General features: G+C 40.3%; 2 protein-coding genes across 2 annotated transcripts in view; both read right to left on the reverse strand.

The window, feature by feature from the left end:
* Mpp4 (MAGUK p55 scaffold protein 4) overlaps positions 1-16,527 on the reverse strand; it is a 33,525-nt gene extending 16,998 nt beyond the window's left edge. Inside the window, exons 1-10 of the mRNA XM_090354357.1 lie at positions 16,452-16,527; positions 14,600-14,721; positions 13,699-13,776; positions 10,607-10,687; positions 9,509-9,640; positions 7,682-7,763; positions 5,818-5,903; positions 3,626-3,697; positions 3,051-3,247; positions 2,439-2,503 (exon numbers count right to left, since the gene is read on the reverse strand). Of these exons, the coding sequence (XP_090210483.1) occupies positions 2,439-2,503; positions 3,051-3,247; positions 3,626-3,697; positions 5,818-5,903; positions 7,682-7,763; positions 9,509-9,640; positions 10,607-10,687; positions 13,699-13,776; positions 14,600-14,721; positions 16,452-16,527 (991 nt within the window). The remainder of the gene's footprint in view (positions 1-2,438; positions 2,504-3,050; positions 3,248-3,625; positions 3,698-5,817; positions 5,904-7,681; positions 7,764-9,508; positions 9,641-10,606; positions 10,688-13,698; positions 13,777-14,599; positions 14,722-16,451) is intronic.
* A 4,985-nt stretch (positions 16,528-21,512) lies between these two features.
* Positions 21,513-26,051, reverse strand: part of Als2 (alsin Rho guanine nucleotide exchange factor ALS2) — an 80,232-nt gene continuing 75,693 nt past the window's right edge. Inside the window, exons 31-34 of the mRNA XM_090354610.1 lie at positions 25,403-25,464; positions 25,010-25,159; positions 24,690-24,786; positions 21,513-22,846 (exon numbers count right to left, since the gene is read on the reverse strand). Coding sequence (XP_090210736.1) covers positions 22,808-22,846; positions 24,690-24,786; positions 25,010-25,159; positions 25,403-25,464 — 348 coding nt within the window. The 3' untranslated portion in view covers positions 21,513-22,807. The remainder of the gene's footprint in view (positions 22,847-24,689; positions 24,787-25,009; positions 25,160-25,402; positions 25,465-26,051) is intronic.

The following is a 26,051-nucleotide window of genomic DNA, read 5'->3' on the forward strand; positions in this document are numbered from 1 at the left end:
TTAAGCAGAGGCAAAAGATACAAAACAATCTTTTAGGATCATCTACACCAATTATAAAGAATTGATCCAGTGGTTTCCATGAGAAACAGTCCCTGAGAAAGTGAGCCTTTAAATCAGTTGTCCCATTCCAGGGGTTCCCAGAAACAAGGAAGTCAGTGTGAAGACAGCCAAAGAGTGATGCGAACCACTTTCAGTATTAGCTTTCCAAAAAGTCTAACAGAAATCACATGTAAAAGCCAGGTGTGTCTTTAATCCCCACACTTAAGAGACAGAAGCGGGAGGAACACAAATTCAAAGGTGCCATAGGCTATATAGCATGATTATCTCAGAAAACAAAACAAAGCCAATATTTTTACAAATCTGACCAGAAAGAGAACATTTTCTTTCAAAAATGTTGATGATTTATGTCATATCTTTGCAATACAAAACTAAAACTTTTTTTTTGGTTGGTCCTGGGGCTTGATCTCTGGGCCTGGATGAGAAATAAAACTTTTAAACTGGAGAAGTGAGAAATCTTAATACCCTTTTGTTAGCAGCTAAGTAAAGAAATGTTGTTAGGAGGAAATTACTCTATTAATGCACTTTCAAAATATCTTTCTTTTGGTTTCAACTAAATATATTTTTGAAAGGAAGGAAGTTTGTCCAGAAGTGTTCCTTTCATCATTGTATTAAACAAGCTGAGCATGCCCACGGGGTTCTTGTCTGCCATTTTAACCTTTCAAATATTGCTTGTGATCTTGAGCTAAGCATGTGGAGAAGGCATCTTTCTTGATCAATGATTTAAGCTAGGCATGCTCACTAATGTATTTCCAAACTGAAAATAGTGGAGGACAGGGACCGGGAGTTTGGCCTAGTGGTAGAGTGCTTGCCTAATGCACAAAGACCCAGGTTCAATTCCTTGGTACCACATCCATAGAAAAAAAAGCTGGAAATGGTGCTGTGGCTCAAGTGGTAGGGCTCTAGCCTTGAGAAAAGTCCAAGGACAGTGCTCACGCCCTGACTTCAAACTCCATGACTGGCATGAGAGAGAGAGGGGGGGGGGGAACACGGGGGGGGGGGGGAATAATGGAGGACATACTACCATCCATAAAGTCCTTTCCTATAGGAAAGTCTGCAGGATCCCAGAATAAATTTTTTATGCTTTCTTGAGGAGTACACAGCTTTTTTCTTTTGGTTGGTAGTGGGTCTTGAACTCTGGGCCTGGGCACTGTCCCTGAGCACTTCTGCTCAAGGCTACTGCCCTTGAGCCACAGGCCACTTCTGATTTTCTAGTGGGTTAATTGGAGATAAGAGTCTCAGACTTTTGTGCCTGGGCTGGCTTTAAATCATGCTCTTCAGATCTCAGCCTCCTGAGCAGCTAGTATTACAGGCATGAGCCACCGTGCCTGGCTTGTACACAGCTTTATGAATAACCATTTCTATTCTTGTCTGCTGTAGGGAATGAATCTTTCTCCATTATTTATCTTCTTGTGCTTATTGGCTTTGCATTCACTAAACCCAGTGAGTTTGCTAATACTCCTCCTCCTGATGTCTGCTCCCTCTTTGGCCTTCACTCCTTTTCAGGGTCTGCTTAAATGCCATTTCTAAAGGGGCCACACAGCAGGTTCTTGAGGGCCTCTGTCACATCCTACCTCAGCCACTGCCTCTCACTGTCACAGCACCCTTTATTAAGGAGTTCACAAACATTTGCTACCACGAGACTCTTCACAAAACAGCTCTCCTTCTGCTATTGGAATATTAACATCTACCACCCAAACTACATGCACTAAATAACAATTCAATACAGTTCTGATTTTCTAAACCACATGACTGCTGATTAGCCCTCTGATCAATATGAAAACTGATCTAAGGGCCGGGAGTTTGGCCTAGCGGTTAAAGTGTTTGCCTAGCATGCACGAAGATCCGGGTTCGATTCCTCGGTACCACATACATAGAAAAAAAAAAAGCCGGAAGTGGTGCTGAGGCTCAAGTGGTAGAGCTCTAGCCTTGAGAAAGTCCAAGGACAGTGCTCAGGCCCTGAGCTCAAGCCCAGGACTGGCAAAAAAAAAAAAAAAAAAAAAAAAAAAACCAAAAAAACCCAAAAAACTGATCTAAGTCAACAGAACTCAGCTGAAGTCTTGTGCAAAGCTGTAAAGTCTTGCATGTCAGTCTAGCTATCCCAGAGCTACGAGCTGCAGGTTTCTTTAAGGGCTTTAAGTTGAGGAAGGATGACTTAAACTGTCACCAACAAAGAACTTTGTGTGTTTTCACAATCTGAAAATTCTTCTCCATCCGGAGGAATGGGTGTCTGGTAGGATTTCAGATGTCTGACTTCTGAGATTACTAGGGAACAGTGGGAGTATCTGCAGTTCCTGTCTCAGGCAGGAATCCAGCCCTGGGACAGGAGCAGCTTTGCTGGGTGCTCATACTGGGTTTGAGATCATTGCATGGACACTTACATAGTGTGGATTTATGGCAGGTGTGAGGCTGGTTTGGCTTAGACCACCAGAATTCCCGTTGCTTCCTAGGCAAAAGAAAGCAGTGATTTGGTGACATCTTTAGTGTCCATGCTCTCACTATGACTGATTTCAGTCCTACTCTGGCTGGACTGAACACAGATGTGAGAAGGGATTATGTGTCTGTGTCACCAGGCTCCAGCACCCCGCTGTGCTAGTGGAGGAAGGGCCCTGGATCTCCATGACATTTCTCTTTCCCTTAGTAGCTGCCTCTTTGAATAGCATCCTCTATCCTGGCTTCTCTCATGCTTTCAATACTATTTGATAATAATTCTTGAAAATATCTGTCCTGGCTTCTTAGAACCTTGATCTCCTCTTCTGCCACTAGAGATCTTCCCTCACCCTACCTGTCACTAACTTCCACTCTCACACTTGGGTATGGAGAATACTGCAATTGTTCCATGATTTCAACTCTCAGCATGATCTTTCCCTACCAATACTTCCCATCTTCATAATCTCCACTATCTGAGAATCCTGTTAGCTTCACTAACAGAAGCTTTATGGGTCTAGCATTTCTGGATTGCCAACTGCTCTTGCCAGGATGCCCAGCCTTACCTCTTCAGAAGGTGGCTAGAAGGGATTAGTCCAGCACAGGTAGCAAGGTCTGAGATTTTCCGAGCCTGCCACCAGAGGGCATCATTCTGGTCCACAATCTGGAGGATGTCCCCCTTCTGGAAAGGCAACCCAGCATCCATGCAGGGGATGTCAGGATCCTCTTGGGGCCAGTAATCCATCATGGCACGAACATAAACCTGAGGACAGATGCATAGTGATGCCATCAGAAGAACTCTGCTTGCGGATGTCAGGACTTCAAACCATGGCTCCTACTCCTCTATCTACTGTTCCTACCTTTCCTCTCTATCCCCACCACTGAACACTGAATGAAACATTTGTTGGGGACTAGAATCTCCTAGCACTGAAATGTTTGTGCTCAAATTTTCAGTGCTTCTGATGTTGCTTCTTGACTTTGTGGTATCATATGGCTCCTCTTAGTATGTTCTCTTATTTTGTCTCTTGGGTCATTGTTATTAAACACATGTTCAAAACAGTGTAGAGAACCAGAGGATTATACATCATATTGAGTCACTATTGTCATTGGATACAACATGAAGGATACAGTCAAATCTTACCATCTTCTGGTTATTCAAAGGAGGGTCAGACACTGGAACCACCTTGAACATAATTGTGCCACGAGACATAGCCTAGAAAATGACATTGTGGAGAAGAGTGAATAGCAGTTACTGGAATTTGGTAGGTAAGAGTTATAATGATTGTGTCTAGGTCTAAATAGTTGGCTTTAATAGTACTCAATTGCACTCAACACCCAGCAATAGACATTAGAAAGGAATGTAACTCTGCATCTGCACTGGTCATTGATTACTGAGATCAACACTGAGGAGCAGTCTCTCCCTAGGACCTTCCACATCAGAAACAACCCACTCAGCAAGGCCTTCTTCACACAGGTCTCTCATCTTCTTGTGCTCCCTCCTCTTTGCTTTCTGTCCTCATCCCTCACTCCATAGGTATTTCTTGAACACCTTTTGCTGCACCCGATGCACCAATCTGTGGGGAGGAATGAGGGGCACTCAAGTCTTCTGGGAAAACTGACAAGCTTTCAAGCGAATGGTGGAAATGAGGTGGAATTGGGAGAGATGGAGGAGCGCAAAGGAGTGACATTGATCAAGATGTAGTATATTCATAAGTTAATCTGTTGAGTTAAAACACCTTTATGTAACTAAAGATAATAATTATAATAATAATACATTTTTTAAAAAAAATGGGAAACCTCTTGAGCAGACAGGACAAAAGAGAACCTCCTGGCCTGGTGCTAGAAGGTAAGGGTCCTCTTGTTAAATTCATCATGACAGGCATCAAAATGAACAAGACTTCATTCTTGGGCCCAGGAGGGCTAAGCTATAGGCATGCATATCTGTGGTTTATAGTATTTTAAAGTTTGTTTTAAGGACTGTGTATGCCACACTGAAAACCATATAGAATTATGGCACACAGAATCTTGCAGCAGAAGCTTGTAAGTAATTCTTTGTGGTTCACTCCTCAGTGGTCAGTGGTCAATTTCCAAGCTGTTACTGTAAAAGCCTAGAGACCATGCACCAAGTTTGAGATCCTCTGGACTATTTAGTATATATAATCCATCTCAGGCCACCTGCTTAAGGTATGCATAAAGAAGATGGGCATGTTTATGTTGTATGACTTATAATAGTTGAACTGTGATTTAAGGAATGGGCTGAGGTAGAGTATGGAAACTTAAGATGGACCAAAGGCCATGGGAGCTGGGTACAAGTCTCTCACTCTAACCAAGAACCAAGGAACCAAGGAACCAAGAGGCAGAGCCAAGCAAGGATGTCTCCTCCTAAGATATTGCCATTGGTCACTCTTTCTCCCCTCTAAGCTCTCCTGGAGAAAGATGGTCAACAGATCAGAGCTGTATAAAAATATCAGGGCTATGTGCCAGTGGTTGTATATAAGGATTCCCTTCTTGAATACATGTTTGTTAAACCTGACATTTGAAATATGATGTAAAAATCAGTGTTAAGGCTGGGAGTTTGGCCTAGTGGTGGAATGCTTGCCTAACATGCACAAAAACCCAGGTACCACATATACATAGAAAAAGCCAGAAATGGTGCTGTGGCTCAAGTGGTAGAGCTCTAGCTTTGAGAAAGCCAAGGACAGTGCTCAGGCCCTGAGTTTAAGGCCCAGGACTGGCAAAAAAAAATGTGTTAATAAAATCTTAAAAAAAATAAAAATAGGGGCCGGGAGTTTTGCCTAGTGGTTAAAGTGCTTGCCTAGCATGCATGAAGACCCGGGTTTGATTCCTCGGTACCACATACATAGAAAAAAGCCGAAAGTGGTGCTGAGGCTCAAGTGGTAGAGCTCTAGCCTTGAGAAAGTCCAAGGACAGTGCTCAGGCCCTGAGCTCAAGCCCAGGACTGGCAAAAAAAAAAAAGTAAAAAAATAAATAAATAAAATAAAATAAAAATAATGTTATGGGAAAAAAGATTGGTTTGCTCAGGTTGAGACTTTCCTCTAAACCTCACTCTGCCTATTCAGGCAGAGTGAACCCCATGAGGATAAGAAGGAACCTTGGGGGTCAAGAAGATCCTCCTAAGGAGAATCTTGGAGAAAGATGTTTCCCAGCAGGGCCACAATTTCTAGGGGATAAAGGAGGATGATCAACTAGCTACATAGCAACAAACAAGAAATGGGGACCAGAAGTAAGAAGCTTTCCCATTGCAGAGGGTCTGTACCAAAGCCTAAGCATTTCACTAAGGCCAGACCAGAAAGATACAGAGAAAACAGTTACCAGAATGTGGATCACTTGCTCAGGGTCCAGTCCCTCAACTGAAACTCCATTCACCTCCACCAGTTTGTCTCCAGCATACAGCAGTCCTAGGCAACAGGAACACACAAAGTAAAAAAGAGTCCAAGGAAATAAAACAGATGTCTCTATCCCAATAGCTGCTTAACAAACTAACTAACATAAACATGTTTCAACTTACATTACTACAGAAATTGATTAATGTGGGGCCAGGAGTTTAGCCTAGTGGTACAGTGCTTGAAAACCTAGGTTCAATTCCTTGATCAAGTGGTAGAGCTCTAGCCTTGGGGAAAGCCCAAGGACAGTGATCAGGCCCCAGGATTGCAAAGAAGAAGAAGGAGGAGGAGGAGGAGGAGGAGGAGAAGAGGAGGAGGAAATTGATTAATGTTCCATTTAGCTCTTTACCAATACCAGTGGTGCTATTAGGATATAACATGGAACCACAACACTGGCAAGAGGACAGCACTAAAAATAGATGTCTAAGTTGAGAGTAAATGATAAATAAAAATGAAATGTAGAATGGTATTCTTAAAAATAGAAATTGTAAGCTGTGGTGTCTCATGCCTGTAATCCTAGCTACTCAGAAGGCTGAGATCTAAGGATCGTGATTCAAAGCCAGCACAGGCACTACAAAGACATAAGACTCTTATCTCAAATTAAATTACTAGAAAATGGCAAGTGGGGCTGTGGCTCCAGAGTAGGGTGGTAGCCTTGAGCTGAAGTGCTCAGGGACAGCAAGCATCCAAGCCCAGAGTTCAAGCCCCAAAACCCACAAAAAGAAAGGAAGGAAGGAAGGAAGGAAGGAAGGAAGGAAGGAAGACAGAAAGAAAGAAGGAAAGAAAGAAAGAGAAGTTATAGAGAAAGTTGAGGATTGAGATGAAACCTTGAAGTTGAAGGTGGGCTTAGGCAACAAGTACAAAAATACAGTTCTATAGAAGGAATTTGTTTTAATGTTCTATAACACAGAATTCACAACAGTTTTCTGTATTTTATTTTAGAAAACTAGAGAAGAGGAAGTCAGCATTTCTTAATATAAAGAAATGATAAATGTGTAAGGTGACAGAATGCTAACTTGCTGGATCTGATCACTATACATGAACTGTTACATTGTACTTTGTTAGTATGTATAATCACTATGTGTCAGCTTTTTAAAATGAAAAAAAGATGAAGCCTTGAAGAATAAGAGGTAAGACAGGGCACGTGTCTGAGAGGTGACCTGAGAAGCAGGATGGTGTCATTGAACAGAAACCAAGGGTGATGAGAACATGGAAGGTATCTTCAGCATTAAATATGGTGAAGGAAGGCCAAGACATGTAGCAACTAGGAATTCCTTACTATTTGCTTAAAGGGTTATGGGATATTGGCCATGCACAAGTTGCAGGAATCTGTGGGTAGCAAGGACATGATGGGGCAGGTACAGAAACACTCATTTCAGAAGTATGGCAATGAAAGGGGGGAATTTTGCTTAAGCGGTGGAAAGAACAAGAAAGACAGTTCAAGATGGGGAAGAGCTATGCCTTTCTGAAAGCCAAAGGGTCAAAAGGCTGGGAATATAGAATCAGTTACTTGAATCCTGATTTGTGAGTCTCAGATTCCTCATCTGTAGTGCAGTAAGACTTACCTTGTAGGTTGCCATGAGATTGTTAATTGAAAGTTAATATGGTGTCAGAGTCTAAATGAAGGAGGGGAGCAAAAATTTTCCTGGAATATATGTCCCACTTTCTTTATTGCTTTGACCAAGCAAAATCCCTGCCCTAAGTTAGAGAAGGGGTTCTCTGGAAAGAAAACCACACAACAGAGCATTTCCTGATCTCCTGGTCATACGAGCACTTGTGCTATTCCAGCTTACCACTCCTTTCCACCAGCCCTCCATGGATGACCCTGGCCACCAGGATGTCCCCTGTCATTTCATGGCGCTTGATGGTGGCTCCCTGGAGAAAGAACACAATGGGCTTTTGCTTTTACCTAACATGACCATTTTTCTGGTGGTTTCTCTCAATCAATGCATCTCTGATCTTTCAGACAAGAATACTCAGGTCAGTCAAGGAGAGAGGAGCCACCCAGTGCCCTGTAGTCTGTCCACACATCATACCATCAAAAAGGAAAGGTTTTGACCTTGGCCTTTTGAGGTATTCATACAACCACATGGATGAATATTTAGATTCTTTTTTTTTCTTTTTTGCTACTATTTGGGCTTGTACTCAGCTTTGGCACTGTCCCTGAGCTAGATTCTTCTACAGATAAAGCAAGCTTCCACGATTACAATGTAATTACAAGATCTATTCTTAGAAATCCAAATTACTGGCATACTAAGCTTCCTATTAGAGGGAGGAACATAAATGAGGCAAGTGCATTGGAGTTAATATGTATGTATATATCAGAAAGCCAAATAATAAAAATATATCTCATTTCTCAGAAAATAATCATTTTGTCATATTTTTCAAAAATGATAAATAACTAAGCAGGAAATATTTCCATAGTAAAAACATTAAACTGGGGATTGGGAGTTTGGCCTAGGGGTAGAGTGCTTATCTAGTATGCAGGAAGGCCAGGATTCGATTTCCTTGGCACCACATACAGAGCGAAAAAAAAGCTGGAAATGGTGCTGTGGCTCAAGTGGTAGAGCTCTAGCCTTGAGAAAAGTTCAAGGACAGTGTTTAGGCCCTGAGTTCAAGCCCAGGACTGGCAAAAAAACCCCAAAACATTAAACTGTACAAGGTATTTGAAACCACAGGCAAAATCATAGTTTACTGTATCATTACTGTGTTCGCCTCTACCAGTTTGTCTCCAATATACAGCAATCCTAGACAATAGGAACACACAAAGAAAAAAAGAGTCCAAGGAAATAAAACAGATGTCTCTTATTTATGGTCACTTAATGTGTGACCACAAATAAGAATACTGCCCAAAGCTGAGTTCCAGTGGTTCATGCCTGTAATCAATCTTCCTATACAGAAGGCCTCAGTTAAATATCTGCTGAGAGAGAAAAGTTTATGACATTTTTCTCTGTAAACACATACAAAAAAGCTGGAAGTAGAGTTGTGGCTCAAGTGGTAGAATGCTAGCCTTAAGCACAAAAAGCTCAGAGACAGCATCTAAGCTCTGAGTTCAGGTCCCAGGACTGCGCGTGCACACACACACACACACACACACACACACACACACACACACACACACACACATACACACACACTGTCCAAGCTATTGCTGGATATAATTTAGCTCACAATTAGCCCCGGTATACTTCTAAACAAAAAGACACAATAAAGCCCAATGCTGGTGACTCAGATCTGTAATCTTAGCTACTCAGGAGATTGAGATTTGAGGATCATGGTTCAAAACCAGCCCTGGCAAGAAAATGTATGAGACTCTTATCTCCAATTAATCACCAGAAAACTGGAATGGAGCTGTGGATCAAAGTGATAGAGCATTAGCCTTGAGCATAAAAGCTCAGGGACAAGGCTGGAAATGTGGCTTAGTGGTAGAGTGTTTGCCTAGCATACATGAAACCCTAGGTTTGATTCTTCAGTACCACACAAACAGAAAAGGTTGGAAGTGGTGCTATGGCTCAAGTAGTAGCTAGCCTTGAGCAAAAGAAGCTCAGGGACAGTACTCCTGAGTTCAAACCCCACAACCAACAATCAAATCAAATAAAAAGGCAAAATTATTTCCTTACCAGTGGCTGTTGGTTTTTTATCAAGCAGACAATCCTCATTGCTTCCTCACTTTCTGGGATATTTTCTGGCAGTGGAGGAAGAAGGGGTTCAAAATCTTTCTGAGCTACTGTGTCATGGGCACTGAGCAAGGCCTGAGAGCAGGGAAGGAAAAGTCACACATGGGAAATATGCATAGAAGATGGTAACTCAATACTACACAAGACATAAAGCAATAGACATACACAATCCTGTCTACCAATATCAGCATCATTCTACAGCCCTTCTTGAGAGTGAGCGTGGTGGACATGATTCAGTAGGAACTCAAAGAAACTTCTCTAAGATGAAAATACTGTTGGGGGATATGTGATAAACAATAGCTATCTATAAATTCTATTATTCCAAATGCATCCCTTCTCTTAAAGTTCGAATCTGTTAATAAATGAATCTCAGAATCTGTGAAGTTGTTTTTATTTGTTTGCACTGTTGGTTGGTATTTTGTTTGTTTATGAGTGGGTCTCACTCTGTAGCCCAGGCTGCTTTTCACTTCCAAGCTCTGAGCTTAGACACGGAGAGGGTGAAGGAGGGTGAATATGATAGAGGTACTTTGTAAATACGTAAGATTTACAAGAAGACTTACAGTGACTCTGTAGTTGGTAAGTTTACTGTGCAATGAAATGTCATTCACACAGCCCCTCACAATGGTTAATCACCATCACACTGTGTATTCCAAACACCTTTTCACACTGGATCTAAAATATAAAGTCTTCTCCAGTTCAAAAGAAATTATAAAAATCATTTCTCTTTGAACTAGTAGCTGGTCCTCTAGAATTTTAAAGAAACAGCATCTTTGTGCTAGAAGCTAGGCACAGTGAAAAGTTCTAGATACCTCCCCGTAAATATGGCAGGCTTGGCTCCATGGTTAATAGCACTGAGCCAGTCAATGGCTCATGGTTTCAAATATAATCTATCGGTCACCTATATACAGTGATAGAGCATATGTTCAGTAAGGAAAAAGAAAGCTAATAGTAATCCAACACCCAAGAAATGCACATTTTCTTTCACATATCCTCATTCTTCCCAACTCAAAGTGCCTGATGGACATTTCACCAAGAACTTGCCTTGTAGTGTGGAGCCTGGAGAATTTGTCTCAGCTCTTGGATCTCAGGGCTATGAGGGGTATCATATAACAGTTCCACAACCTGATTCATGGGCAAGCAAATATAATAACATTTTAATTTGAAATCCTTATTTCTAAATACATGTATGAAATATCATGGGGCAAACCCTCTGTACAATTAATTAATAACACTGAGCAAAATGGTAGTGCTAGTGAGTTGGTGGGAGGAAAACAAATGAAGAGAGTTAAGGTATGTGAATATGTTAAAAGTACCTAAAAAACCCCTATAGGCTGATAAAAGAAAGTTTTCATCACTCAGTTAACCCCACTCTGGCTAAATAGCAGACAGGCTAACATGATATTAAACTTCACTACAGCAAGCTGAATCTAAGACTGGGGGTTAATCTAAACCCCAGTGCCCAACCTTGGCACAATTTTATGATAACATTTAAGTCAAAGCCCATTCCTAATGGTGGCACTAAAGTAACTGTTCATTAAAGTCAATCTCTACAAGCAAATGACTCTGGTGTGAAGTAAAGTGCAGAATTCACATAGCCTAGGCCTTGGGATACCCTTCCTTCAAGTACAAAATGGGAATAATGATTTCTATTTCAGGACATATTGTTTTATTAACAGTGGTAGTGTTCGTTGCAATATAAAAGTGATAAAATAAATCCTGACCTCTTTGCTATACTTTAAATATAGACCTGCCTTCAGAGACCATAAAGTCTTTCAGAACTTCTACCCTTGAATCCTCAGAAGTCAACATCATTACATATGTGAAAACAAGACATTTACAAAGGTTCACTCTCTTCACTAGGATTACACCTGAATAAGAGATGTGTGAACTGGAGGGGTAGCTCACATGAGAGTATGCCTACCATGAGCCAAAAAGCTGAGAAGGCAAAGTTCAAAGTCTAAGCTCCAGCAGCAGCATATATGTACACACACACACACACACACACACACACACACACACACACACACTCTAACGTGTGTTTATCTGTGGACAACTGAGAACCATTTGAATTACTGATTAGTGGAATTAAGTGTATAGTACTGACCGGGAGTGTGGCCTAGTAGTAGAATGCTGGCCTAACATGCATGAAGCCCTGGGTTTGATTTCTCAGTACCACATACACAGAAAAAGCCAGAAGTGGTGCTGTGGTTCAAGTGGTAGAGCACTAGCCTCAAGAAAGTTCAAGGAAAGTGCCCAGGCCCTGAGTTCAAGCCCCAAGATTAGCAAAAAAAAAAAAAAAGTGTATAGTTTTTTTTTTCTTTCTTGATGTGAATTTTTCATGATCTAGGTAATAGTAATAATAAATGGGTTGCATTCAACAAGTATTTATTTACTGAACACTTCATGTGTACTGGGTACTGTGTTAGGTGGTTCAGAAATAGCAGTGAAGAGACAAAAATTGTCATTCAGGTGTTTACATTCCAGAGAGGAGACAAAGCCAAGAATAAAATATTTAAGTCAACAATTTCATTTGGTACTCAAAGGGTTAGGAAGACAACTAAACTAGGGAAGTTGGCGAGGATGTGCCAGTAGAAAATGCAGTTTTAGATGGGAGACCAAGGAAAGCCTTACCGAGGATCAGTGAGCTTTGAGTGGAGTAAATCATGTGCACACATGAGCAAAAGCATAACTGACACAAGGTGGCAAATGCAAAGGGCCTGCAGCAGGAGCTTGTCTATGAATTCAAACCACCACAAGAGATGAATATGGCTACAGCAGGGCAAGCAGGCAGAACATAATAAATGCAGAATCAAAGCTGTCATGCTTTGGGCCAGGAGTTTGGCCTAGTGGTAGAGTGCTTGCCTAGCATGCATGAAGACCTGGGTTTGATTCCTCAGTACCACTACCACATACATAGAAAAAAGCTGGATGCCCAGCATGGTGGCTCACGCCTGTAATCCTAGCTACTCAGGAAGCTGAGATCTGAAGATCATAATTCTAAGCCAGCTTGGGCACTAAAGAATGTGAGACTCTTAAATTAATCTCTAGAAAACCAGAAGTGGTGCTGTGGCTCCAGGGGTAAGGTGATAGCCTTGAGCTGTTGAACTCAGGGACAGGGCCCAGGCCCAGAATTCAAGCCCCATGACCCACAAAAAAAGAGAGAGAGAGAGAGAGAGAGAGAGAAAAGCTGTAAGTGGTTCTGTAGTTCCAGTGGTAGAGCCTTGAGAAAGCCCAAGTACAATGCTCAGGCCCTGAATCCAAGGCCCAGAACTGGCAAAAAAAAAAAAAAAAAAAAAGCTGTCATGTTTGACTATGAAAGAACTTCAGTGTGTTTTCTCAGAGATGGGAAGTCATCAGAAGGATTTGAGCAGAGGAACAACACGATATGCCTTCCTTTTAAGAGGATCTCTGGCTCCTTTATTGGGAACAGACTAGAAGGAACAGGGTAGAACCTGGTGTAGAAGGCTATAATACAATGACCTATGATGATAGGAAGTAAGATTCTGGATGTATATGAAAATAAAGCTGATAGGATTTGCCATCAAATTGGGTGTGAGGTATCAAAGAGTCAAAGGTGACCCCTCTGGGCTCTGCATGAACAGAGATGTTATTCAATGAGATAGAAATGGCTTCAAGAGATGCAGATTGGAGTGGAAACAGTAGCTAGATTTGATGTATTTATTAAAAATTCAAATAAGATTGAGGTGGAGAGGTAGTTTGATAGTTGAGACTATAATAGAGTCCAGGCTAGATATCTAAATGAGAGGAAAATTACAGTAACATTATCTTGTTTACATAGGGTCAACTGAGCTTAAAAGATAAAGAAAAATGGGAATACACTAAAAATGTCTATGTGTTGAGGGAGATGTTTTAATTTGGAAGACAGCTAATTAAAAACCTTTACTGAGACACATAACTGGGCTGGGGATGTATCTTAGTGATATAGTACTTGCCTAACATGCACAACATCCTGGGTTCTATCCCCAATACTATGAAAAATAGTGTATGTGGGGAGAGGGGATGATACATAATCATTAAACTCTTCCAACAGAGCCTTCAAGTCATTTAAATAATCGAGGGAGGTAACAGGTATTACTGAAAGCTCCACCAGTCCGTGGAGTAAAATCACTTACCTCATGAGATAACTGCTGGGCATGGGGTGTGGCAGGAACTAGTTTCTTTTCTTTAAATTCCTGGAGGCAGTCATAAATCTGCCAAAAGGCCAGAATGGAGTTAAGATTCTCAAAGGGAAAAAGGGTTTAATCCTGTAAGGTGTTGGTCAAGCCATAGTCCAGGGCTGCAGTTATTTCAAGGCTCAATTGATGGAGAATATGCTTCCATACTCAATCTTGGGTGACTGCTGACAGGATCAAATTGGCTCTCATGGAAGTGGATTAGTATAGAGCAAGAATCCCTCCAAGTACTTAAACCTCTTGTAAATAGCTATATAAGAATATATTTTTTTTTACTACTTCATAAACTCCTGAGAGAGTCCCTAGGCCCTTCTACTATGTGAAATTACAGGAAAAGACTGCCTTGTCATAAAACAAGGACATTTTTGTTTGTGGGTCATGGGGCTTGAATTCAGCCTGGGTGCTGTCCCTGAGCTCTTCAGCTCAAGGCTACTGCCCTACCCCTGGGCCTGGGCATTGTCCCGGGGTTCTTCAGCTCAAGACTACCTCCCTACCTTTGAGCCAAAGTCCACTTCCTGTTTTCTAGAGGTTAAATGGAAATAAGAGTCTCAGGTCCTTGTATGCTGGGGCTGGCTTTGAACCTTGATCCTCAGATCTCAGCCTCCTGAGTAGCTAGGATTACAGGCCACCGCGCTGAACAAGGAAATTTTTAAGACACCACAACTGCCAGTAGTTTGACCTGAATTTCTGTGCCTCCAGATCTCTGAGAAATAATGTTTGTTTATTATAAGCTATTCAGTTTGTGGTAGATTGTGACAGCTTTCTAACAGAGTAAGATAGGTGTCTTTGTTTTGTTTTTGATCATCATAGCAAGCCAGCTTCCAAGTTGGGGAGTGTTCACCTTAAGCAGAGCCTGCAGCCACGGGGAGTGGAGGAGATTATACAAGAGACATAGTCCATTCACATCACGGCTGTAGAAGAGACTTAGTTCTTGCAGCAGAAGCCTCAGGATACTGGACAGGCCTAAAAGGAGAAAAGAGCAAAGATCAGGTGGCAGGTGTGGGTTAGCAAGAGAGGCAAGTGTGAATATGAAAGGCAGCTTAGATGGCTGAGCATGCCAAAGGCTCTCATGATGAATGGAAATGATACTGGATTTCAGGCTAAAGATCTGGCTTCAAGGGCCAGGAGCATGGCCTCGTGTGCTTGCCCTGGGTTCAATTCCTTGGTACCACATACACAGAAAAACCCAGAAGTAGTGCTGTGCCTCAAGTGGTATAGTGCTAGACTTGAGAAAGCCCAAGGACAGTGCCCAGGCCCTGAGTTTAAGCACCAGGATCAGCTTCAAGCTGGCTCCATCACAGATGCTAGGAATTTCAGAAAACCATGTGACTATCTGAAGATGTTTTCTTATGGAAAATGCAAGGATGTTTTTGCTTTCTTGTAGAGACCTAATAGTGTTATGTAAAATATACAGATGTATATGATGAGAATAATATCATTGCTTTCCCCTTCTCTCTCCTATCAGCCTGTGTGTGCTTCATCCCTTTTTTGGAAGTTTGTCTACGGCCATACCACCCTGAACACGTCTGATCTTGTCTGGAAGTCCTTATTGAAAACCTTTGTTTTGTTGGTCACAGAACTTGAACTCAGGGCCTGAGCACTGTCCCTAGAGCCACACCTCCACTTTTGGTTTTCTAGTGGTTAATTGGATATAAAAGTCTCACAGACTTTGCTTTCTAGACTTGCTTTAAACTGTGATCCTCAGATTTAAGCCTCCTGAATAGCTAGGATTATAGGCTTGAGCCACTAGTATCCAGCTTACATTTTTTTTTACACAATTTTCAGTATTCTGAGTATAGGGCTAAATAGATTTTAGCAAATAAAAATTCTATTTTGTAGTGATAACCTGAATGTGAACAAGTTTGGTGTTTTTATTTTAATAAAACATGGGATGGGGCCAGGAGTTTGGCCTAGTGGTAGAGTGCTTGCCTAGCATGCATGAAGACCCGGGTTCGATTCCTCGGTACCACATACATAGAATAAAGCCAGAAGTGGTGCTGAGGCTCAAGTGGTAGAGCTCTAGCCTTGAGAAAGTCCAAGGACAGTGCTCAGGCCCTGAGCTCAAGCCCAGGACTGGCAAAAATAAATAAATAAATAAATAAATAAAGCATGGGATGGGGAAGGTTCTCAATCTATCACATCAAATTTCTTTCCTTTCTGCCTTGAAAACTGCCTTCATTAAGATTCATTTATAAATGGCAACACCTTTGGATAACTACTTAAAGTTTAGAAAAATACAATTTTAAAAAGGAAATTTGCCTTCAAAACTATCACTATTAGCGATAAGGTGGAAATTAAAAGCTGTAGAACAAGCCCTTTAAAAGTATCACAGGAATGTAGCCTAGTGGTAGAGTGCTTGCCTAGCATGTACAAAGCCCTGGGTTCGATTCCTCTGTACCACATACACAGAAAGAGCCAGAAGTGATGCTATGGCTCAAGTGGCAGAGTGCTAGCCTTCAGCAAAAAGTGTCCAAAGACAGTGTCTAAGCCCTGAGTTTAGAGTTCAAGTCCCAGGACTGGCAAGAAAGAAAGGAAGGAAGGAAGGAAGGAAGAAAGGAAGGGAGGAAGAAAGAAAAAGAAAGCAAAGCAAAGAAAAGAATCACAGTAAATCAATTAGGTTTGGCACAGTACCTTTGAGCTCATATTTAGAGTGAAATGATAAGGCCTTCTGGACTAGGAAAGGTGACACATACCATTTTCAGGACTGGTTGCAGAAGAAAACTTCCTGTCCTTGTCTGGCAGATCTGCTTCTTTGTCTGAGTGTATCATTTCCCTGGCTTAAGCTTCCAAAGGTCACTCAGAACTAGGAAGCAGACAATGGTACATAGCTGCTCAGTCACATTGGCCCATAGCTCTTAGTACACAGAAATGAATTTTTAGCAGTATCTATTGAACAAACTAGGCACTGTACTATACATTGGGACACATTAAATAAAATATACCTTTCCCTGTGATAGTTTCTCTCCAAATTAACCATCAACAACTGTGTGGAAGAGAAAACTATTTCATAGACACATTCCCATCTCCTGTTTTTTTTTTTTTAACAAATAATGTATTATTCATTTACCCATGTTTTGCCTTGTTGATCTTAGCTATCATTAAAAGAAAGACATTCTCCAGCGCAGCTGTACACAGGAGCCCTGTAGTTCTGTATGGAAGATATAATGGACCATAAAGTCTTTTAGAACTTCTACCCTTGAATCCTCAGAAGTCAACATCATTACATATGTGAAAACAAGACATTTACAAAGGTTCACTCTCTTCACTAGGATTACATCTGAATAAGAGATGTGTGAACTGGAGGGGTAGCTCACATGAGAGTATGCCTACCATGAGCCAAAAAGCTGAGAAGGCAAAGTTCAAAGTCTAAGCTCCAGCAGCAGCATATATGTATACACTCTCTCTCTCTCTCTCTCTCTCTCTCTCTCTCTCTCTCTCTCTCTCTCTCTCTCTCTCTCTCTCTCACATGTGTGTTTATCTGAGGACAACTGAGAACCATTTGAATTACTGATTAGTGGAATTAAGTGCATAGTTCTGACCAGGAGTGTGGCCTAGTGGTAGAATGCTGGCCTAACATGCATGAAGCCCTGGGTTTGATTTCTCAGTACCACATACACAGAAAAAGCCAGAAGTGGTGCTGTGGTTCAAGTGGTAGAGCACTAGCCTCAAGAAAGTTCAAGGAAAATGCCCAGGCCCTGAGTTCGAGCCCCAAGATTGGCAAAAAAAAAAAGTGTATAGTTTTTTTTTCTTTCTTGATGTGAATTTTTCATGATCTAGGTAATAATAATAAATGGGTTGCATTCAACAAGTATTTATTTACTGAACACTTCATGTGTACTGGGTATTGTGTTAGGTGGTTCAGAAATAGCAGTGAAGAGACAAAAATTGTCATTCAGGTGTTTACATTCCAGAGAGGAGACAAAGCCAAGAATAAAATATTTAAGTCAACAATTTCATTTGGTACTCAAAAGGTTAGGAAGACAACTAAACTAGGGAAGTTGGCGAGGATGTGCCAGTAGAAAATGCAGTTTTAGATGGGAGACCAAGGAAAGCCTCACTGAGGAGGTGAGCTTTGAGTGGAGTAAATCATCTGCACACATAAGCAAAAACATGACACCTGAGTTTCAGCTTCCAGACTTGAGGAAACAATAGGATCCTATTGTCTAAACTACCCAACCTATGGTATTTTGTTATAACAACCTAAGATTAGGAAAAGTTAAGAGAAATTCCAGGAAACGGTCAATTCTCCTTCCAGATAGCTGAAAAAAGTTTGCAATGTGTTGCATTTATAGCACTTATCATTCAATTTTCATATCCATTAGCTTGCTGCAACCATCTCCCACATGTATTACATCCACAGTATGTGGTGAAGCAGATTCTGCTTGAGTTGTTCATGCTGCAGTTTCACCTGCAACCGTGCTGCAACTATAGCTCAGTATGTCCAGATGTTGCTAAGAAAAGGTCAGAAAAACAAGTAGCCAAAATATAAAAGGCTGATCTCACCCATATAGAGCTGGAGAGTAGCTGGAACTTCCTCCTGATTTGTGCCCTTCCTCTCCTTGACTGACATAAACCAACCTTAACCTCTATCCCCACCATACTTTACAATCAGGAGCTGATGGGAATCTTCACAAGGTAATAAAACACAACCCTTAGCCTTTTCCAGATAAGGAATCTCACATTTAAAGAGGAATTTAGTAGAGTTCAGAAGTAGAAAAATCAGAACATCTACTCTGTTAACCTAGTCCTTAAAGGTGCTGGTATCTGGCAAAAGATTGATGTTTCTTCTTTTCTTTTCATATCATCTGCAATAGACTTTGTTAACAGGGACTTAACTGTTTCTGCTGGGATGGGAATTCTTGTTTGAAAGTGCAAGTAAATACTCATTCACATACAATTCAAGGCTAATTAAATAGCAGGAACAGGTTGCCAGTTCTTGTCACTGACTTACAAACTGCATTACTATTATTAAGTTCTAAGGCATTGGACCTAAACATTAGTATAAAATACATTAGTATTTTATTAGCTTAAAAAAACAAGTACTGATAGCTATGCAATAATTAATATATTATGCTTGTTTTTTTTCCCAGAGTAATTCTTTTAAAAAGACAAGTTCTGAAGAAAAATAAAAGCACTTGAAATCTTAATGACAAGAAATGTCCTGTACAAAAATAGTTGCTTTCCTTGGAGTCAGTGCAGTGCTATTTGATTAGGACTAGAATAAATGCTGTTTTACTCAAGCCCCATGACAATTCATTATTTCATACTTAAGAAATTGATTATCAGAGGAACCTATGCTTTCAAAAATCATACAATTTTCCATGTAATCTGAGTTACTATGAAACTCAACCAGGTAGATTAGATTCCCCAGAATTCTATCTTTAGTTATTACAAACAATATTTGTAGGAGATATCCTTTGAGGATTTGAGGGGGCAGTGTCTTACCTCCAAGAGTATAAACATGCAATGTTGCTCCTATCCAGACGAAAGCCTGAGTAGCAAATACTAGAGGGCTATTAGTGTGACAAAGTCACCTTACAGAGGTAAAACCTGTGCACATCCTCTTAGATTTTAATCCACAGACCTAACCCTGCCTGATTACTGAAAATCCTCACCTGTCACAAACAGTAAGCATTCCTGGCATCAAAACATCTTATTTATACCATTCCCAAGCTTCATCCAGTATCCTCTCACTTGTTACCAGCACAATTAGTACTAGAAAACATTCATGTCTTCGCTATTTCAAGATAGTGGGGCTCCCACAGATGACATTTTTAATGAAATGAAAAACGGTGAAGACACCTGGAGTAAATCAATTCTGAACCTGTTTTCTCATGTTCTGGTAAAAAAAATATATCAGGTCAATAATGACTTAGCAAAAATAGATTGTTCCAATCCATCCTATTAAGCTTCTCTTCTGAATTTAACAAATGTCCCATTCTTCTACCTCAAACTATGGTAGTTGCAGTCAGGTCTACAGCATTGGAGTGGCAAGAGAGAAACTGGTTCTAGGTCTCAGACAGAAGAAAAGGTACTCCTGGGCGAGACAAAAGACCAAGCAGCATTCAGCATTATGTACCTTTCATCCAAAATTAAGATGCTTCTTCATCTCCCAACTAGAGGAAAAACAAACTTGGAAACTTAACACATTTGTGAGCTTTTCAGCAGTGTATTTTGTGAAAAATCACTCATTTTTAAAGGATTTTTCATGCTTAACTCATCTTTTAAAGAACTTACAATGCAGAACCCAGCCATGAAATGACACCCACGGCAACTGTAGCTGGAAAGAGCACTGGAACTAGAATGGGGATATTCAGACTCAAGTCCTAATTCTGGAAATGAACAAAGCACAGCTACTCCTTGTTGCAAAACAGGGACAAAAGAAGTTGATTCTTGCCTTCCAGGGCTGCTGTGATCATTCTCCATGAATGTGAAAGTCATTTATATTTGATGCACGAACGCTAAATATTTGTATTCGCAAACCTGGCCTGGAGGAGATAGTTTTCCAGAAAGTGAACTGGAAATTTATCACTTTAATTTGCTATCCAAAGAGCATAAATATAGTATAATCCCAGACTCCAATAAAATGGTGGATTGCAACATGTTTTTCTTAGAATGGTGACAGACTATCGTCACTTGATAATTTCTCACTTATCACAATAGTCCACATTTGTCCATTTCCACAAAATATTCCTGTCATCTTAAGGAGGTAATAGCCAATGGTTATGTGTACTTGTTCAGAAAAACAAAACCATCCCTGATGGAAATGCGAAGTGCTTAACATAGACAGCTTTTTGAGAGTTGGTTCCTTTCCATACAGAGCAGGTACATTCTGGCGGAAGGCAGTGGCAAGATGGAAAAGCTCCTTAAAGAAACATTACAAATCAGGTGTGGTGGCTCATGCCTGTAATCCAAAGTACTCAGGAGGCTGAGATCTAAGGATCCAGGTTCAAAGCCAGCCCGGGCACTAAAGGTGAGATTTTTTTTTTTTTTTTGCCAGTCCTGGGCTTGGGCTCAGGCAGGGCCTGAGCACTGTAATTGGACTTTCTCAAGGCTAGCACTCTACCATTTGAGCCTCAGCACCACTTCCGGCTTTTTGCTATGTATGTGGTACCAAGGAATTGAACCCGGCTCTGCGTGCATGCTAAGCAAGCACTTTACCACTAGGCCAAACTCCTGGCCCAGACTCTGAGATTCTTATTTCCAATTAACCTGTAGAAAATGGAAAGTGGGGCTGTGGCTCCAAGGGTAAGATGGTAGCCTAGAGCTGAAGAAGAGCTCAGGGGCAATGTCCAGGCCTAGGGGTAGGGTGGTAGCCTTGAGCTGAGCCCAGAGTTTAAGCCCCATGACCCACAAAAAAAGAAAGAAAGGGAAGGAAGGAAGGAGGGAAGGAAGGAAGGTAGGAAGGAAGGAAGGAAGGAAGGAAGGAGGGAAGGAAACATTACAATCACGAGATGATCACCTAATGTTTCTAACCAGAGAAAAACATAAGAAACAATGAGTTAAAAATATAATAAAACAAAAAATGAGTAAGTATCAAATATGTCTTTTGTAAGCCTCTTGTCCTTGGGTTATTAGGATCAGAATTAACTCCTTTGCCAGCAAAGATGATTAGTGTTTATATTAAAAAAGATATCTCCTTAGTCCTCTGACACCAAAGAAGTAGGTCTCATAATGTTTGCCAAAAGAACACTGAGTGGGTTGCTTTTAAGACTGCCCTGTGTCATTTCTTCCACAATCATGAAACCACTCCATAAAATGAATGTCATTTATTATGAAAATTGCTGTTACATTACAGCCAACATTCCAAAACAATATTTTAACAAACATTTGTCTTGATTAGAAAGTAGAGCAGGAACCATGATCGTTTTTCAGAAGCTGTGAACATCCGCTGAGTCACTTCACCTAGTCAGGACAGGATGTCCGCTCACTGGGGTGTGTGGGGTGAGATGATGAAGAGCACCTATGCACCTACGTTATCCAAAACAGCTACTAGTGTCACTAGTCCAGTGCACATCAACAACCTACAACAGGACGTTTAAAAAAACAACCCCCCCCCCCAAACACTAAAATGTTGAGGTGCCACAATACTGTTAGGGTGGGAAAAGCCAAAGCTTGTTTCCTCTTTCTTCCCATCTGTGATTCAGTGCGAGGTATAGGGAAGAACCACAACACAAGGCTGGGGAATCCTGCACTTCTTTCCTTGATATTCCACCTGACAGCTTCCTTGTAGAAGCTTGTTAGACTTTCAGTACCAGGAATTGGAATCCAGTGTTGCACACAAACAAGGGAGGTTCCACAGTGGCTGAATGGGCATTTGAATTCCAGTGTATGACTATCCTACTGAGGACACCAACAGCAAAATTCCTATGTTCATTTTAATCAGGTGGCAGAACACTCCTCACTGGATGGACTCCCTGCTTGGGATGAGGGTGTGGTGGTCTCTGCATAGAACCTCTTCCATCATGAATTCTCTACTGTAAAAGCTTAAAAAAGTTAAAACTGCAGTTAAAAATTTTTCTTTTCCCATCCATAGCACAGAAGCATGCTGCACACATGATGAAAAGGGCCTACTGTAGTTTCATACATGATGAAAAGGGCCTACTGTAGTTTCAGCCTGCTTCTTGCCAAGGGACCTGGGGGAGCTGCAGAGGAATCCAGGCAAACCAGAAACTCAAAACATTCACCAACTTCTTTAATGAAAGAAGCTGATTGTGCTGGGAATTTTCTTACAATATCATGTGGCATATATATCCTTTTCTATGGGAATGGATGGCCTTGTTTTCTAAATGGCAGATGTATGAAACTTTTGGAACTTAACACAGGCCAATGACTGATCTAGTTAGATTTCATCCTCTCTTAAAACTACAGTCTCCATCTCCCCTCTGGACTTAGGGTTCTAATTATTAGTAAGGCTCAGAAATAATGACCAAATAATACAAAGTCCTTTCCAATTTCAATACTGTTCTTTTTGGACACTGCAAGAAGATTCCAGATGGTGCTATAATGCTTGGTGGTAGATAATCCAGTTTGTAAGCTGTTATGAAGTTTAGTTAAGCTTCTCACGCTGAATCTGGTAGTAACATGCCTAAAAGAGTTCAAAACGAGTTCAATTTTAGTTTAAAGGAATTACATAAATAAAACAACACACTTGGGACTAAAGAAAGAAAACCTCTTATTAAGAGCCCAACAAATTCAGTTGCTTACTTATACCTTTTTGTTTTGTTTAGAGATACTCTTCATAAATAATACTGTAAGTAGTGTTTGTGGTTTCCTCTTTTTCAGCTTAATAAAAATGTCAACATTGTTTGGTTTAAATGTTTAAAAGTCAATTCAATGGGGGGAGGGAAATGGGGACCAAGACATGAGAAAGGGTAGCAATGTTTGTGAAGTAATGCACCTTCTATCTGGTGAATATAATGTAACCCTTCTATTCAATACAATAAAAAATATATGAAAAAAAGTCAATTCAAGTCAAAAATTTAACATTCATTTAAAATTTTCACCATTTTTCATTATCTGCTCTTCTCTCTATAAACTCCAAATAAAATTTACTATTCAACCTTCCTTCCCAAACTGCCATTTATTCAGTGTTTTATCTTTTCCATCAGGTTTCCATTAAAAAAAAATTTTTTTTGCCAGTCCTGGGGCTTGAACTCAGAGCTTGTTTTTGGTCAAGGCTAGCGCTCTATACTTGAGTCACAACACCACTCCTGGCTTTTTCTGTGTATGTAGTACCATGGAATCAAACCCAGGGCTTTGTGCATGCTAGGCAAGTACTCTACCACTAGGCCACACTCCTGGCCTTAAAAAAAATTTTAATGTGAAGTTCTTAGAACATCACTGTTCTTGTATACTGATTATTCTACTTAGGTATTGTCTATTCAACTGTCAATAACACACTATTTCATATTAATTATTTAATTTTATAATGTTTTACTAACTGCGGAGTTGGTCTACTCTTCCTTTTTTTATTTTTAAATTTTTTTTCCTATTTGCTATTCTTCCAATAAACCTTAGAATGAGTCTACTAAATTCCAAGAAAAAAAATCAAGGTGGGGAAATTGAAACACTTCTAATAATCCCTACAGCACATCTAGAATAGAGAATCTTATGGCAACATATTGGATATTGGATACAAATGCAGCTGGGTGTGATGGTCCATGTTATAATCGCAGCATTCTGGAGGCTGAGGCAGGAAGGCTCAGAGTTCTAGGGCAGCCCAAGCTACACAGTGAGATCCTATTCGAATTCATTATTTACACACTATCCTTTGTTTCTTTAATTTCACAAAAAAGTTCTGTTGGATACTTTTTGTTTTTATAATTCTTTCCTTTTTTTAGGTCAGAGACTAGAACTCGAACTCAATATCTGATGCTTTCACTCACTGGTTAGTGCTTTACCAACTGAGCCATGCCTCCAACCCCTTTCTGTTTCTTTTCTAGAGTTATGAATATAAGTATTCTCAACAATTTGAATAATCAATTTACAGAGACATTAAGTGGTAAATAATTTGCTTTCATATTTTAAAGAATAACTAGCTTACCCAATGTAATATATTATCATACTTTTAAATATCAGCAGCTAATGTTTACATTCAATTTTCCTATAAAGATAAAATGTCTAGGTGCCGATGGCTCACACCTGTAATTCTAGCTACTTACAAATTTGATTATCTCAGTTTGGAGTCAGCTCAGGAAAGAAAATCTGTTAGATTCTTATCTCCATTGAACTACCAAAAAAGTGGGAAGTAGAGCTCTGGCTCAAGTGGTAGTGTGATCCTTGAGCAAAAACACTCAGGGACAGGACCCAGGTGCAGATTTCAATTCCCAAGATTGGCATAAAAAGAAGAAAGTGATTAGTGAAAGACTTACAATATAGTAAGTGAAAGACAGCTTATAAGATAAAAGTTATTAAATAATGACACTAACCTTCAAGGTAGTAAACATTATACCTTGCTCCCCATGCTGAAGATAGGGGTCCATCAGGTCTTCAATGAGATGCACCTCAGAGCCTAAATTCCTAATCCTGCCACAAAGAGAAAAATACGCTAAGACACTTCCATTTACAAGTTCTTCATCTTTTTGAACCAACTGATGGGAGGAAAAAGAAAAGTGAAATAAGAAGATAATGCCATAGTAGAGTGAGTTAACACTCAGGAGTTGCCACTCCCATCATTACCTCAGGAAACCACAACAGCAGACTCATTATACTAAAGACTCAGTATTAGAAGTCAGAAAACGTTGGATACCTGGCCCGTAGCACCACATATAAGAAAACGGGGAAAAGGTCATCCATGGACCATAAGAAGTCTTCCTGGAGTGATGCCAGGACATTCTGAGAGATCTCTTCAAAAGTTTGCTGGATGACTTTAAGCTTGTCTGATGGGGTAAAAGTTGTGCTGTTGTGAAAAATAAAATCACACAAAAAGAGTCCATAAATTTCTTACTCAAGGTTGGCCTTATTAAGCTTTTCACAATACTTCCTCCTGCGACTCACATGCCTCAGACTGTACATGAGGCCCACTGAGTCATTGAAAGGGATGATCTCAGGGGAAAAGGCCTCCAAGTGATAAGTGTTTATATTAAGAATCTATAAGTTTAAGGGGGTGGAGTTTGTGAGTTTTCAACTACTCAGACATTACCTGATCTGCTGCAGACATTCCACTGCTGAAGCAAAACAAGCATCTTTTGTAGTTGGCAAAACCTACCAAAAAAAAAAAAAGAATTAATAAAGGTCTAAAAGGGGAGATACCTTTTGCAACAATAAAAAGAAATAAAAGAAATATCAGTTGCTGAGTGCAGCTCCCCAGTGGTTAATTGATGAGTACTGTCTGTTAACTGTCTGGGTACTGTCCTATCAAAGTAAAATTATTTCTTTCCCTGTTAATAATTTTCTATTCCAGAGCATCTATCCAGACAATATGTAAGTTTCTATCTTGCTGCTGACCTATGTGACCTTCTCTAATGTTCCCAGATGATGTGTCCATCTGCAATTCTCAAACTGGATTCTGTCATAGTTCTGGCTAGACTTAAAATTCTTCTACTCCTATGTCTTAAGACAGAGTACAGGCTCATTCTACTATACCCATCTTCAATGTGAAAGTCCTACCCTCAGTTTAAAACACAGTGTTCCCTGACTATTGTCATGAAAATGCTTCATGTATTTTTCTTTCAGACTTTCCACTCAGGACACTAGAGCAAGGGATGCAGACAAAATGTGTAAGGATTTTTTTTTTCTATCTTGATTACTTCATAGCAAAGGAAAAAGAGCATACTTAAGAAAATTAAAAT

Source organism: Megascapheus bottae, chromosome 21 (genome assembly GCF_031878675.1).
Source record: "Megascapheus bottae isolate mThoBot1 chromosome 21, mThoBot2.hap1, whole genome shotgun sequence".
Lineage (NCBI taxonomy): Eukaryota > Metazoa > Chordata > Mammalia > Rodentia > Geomyidae > Megascapheus > Megascapheus bottae.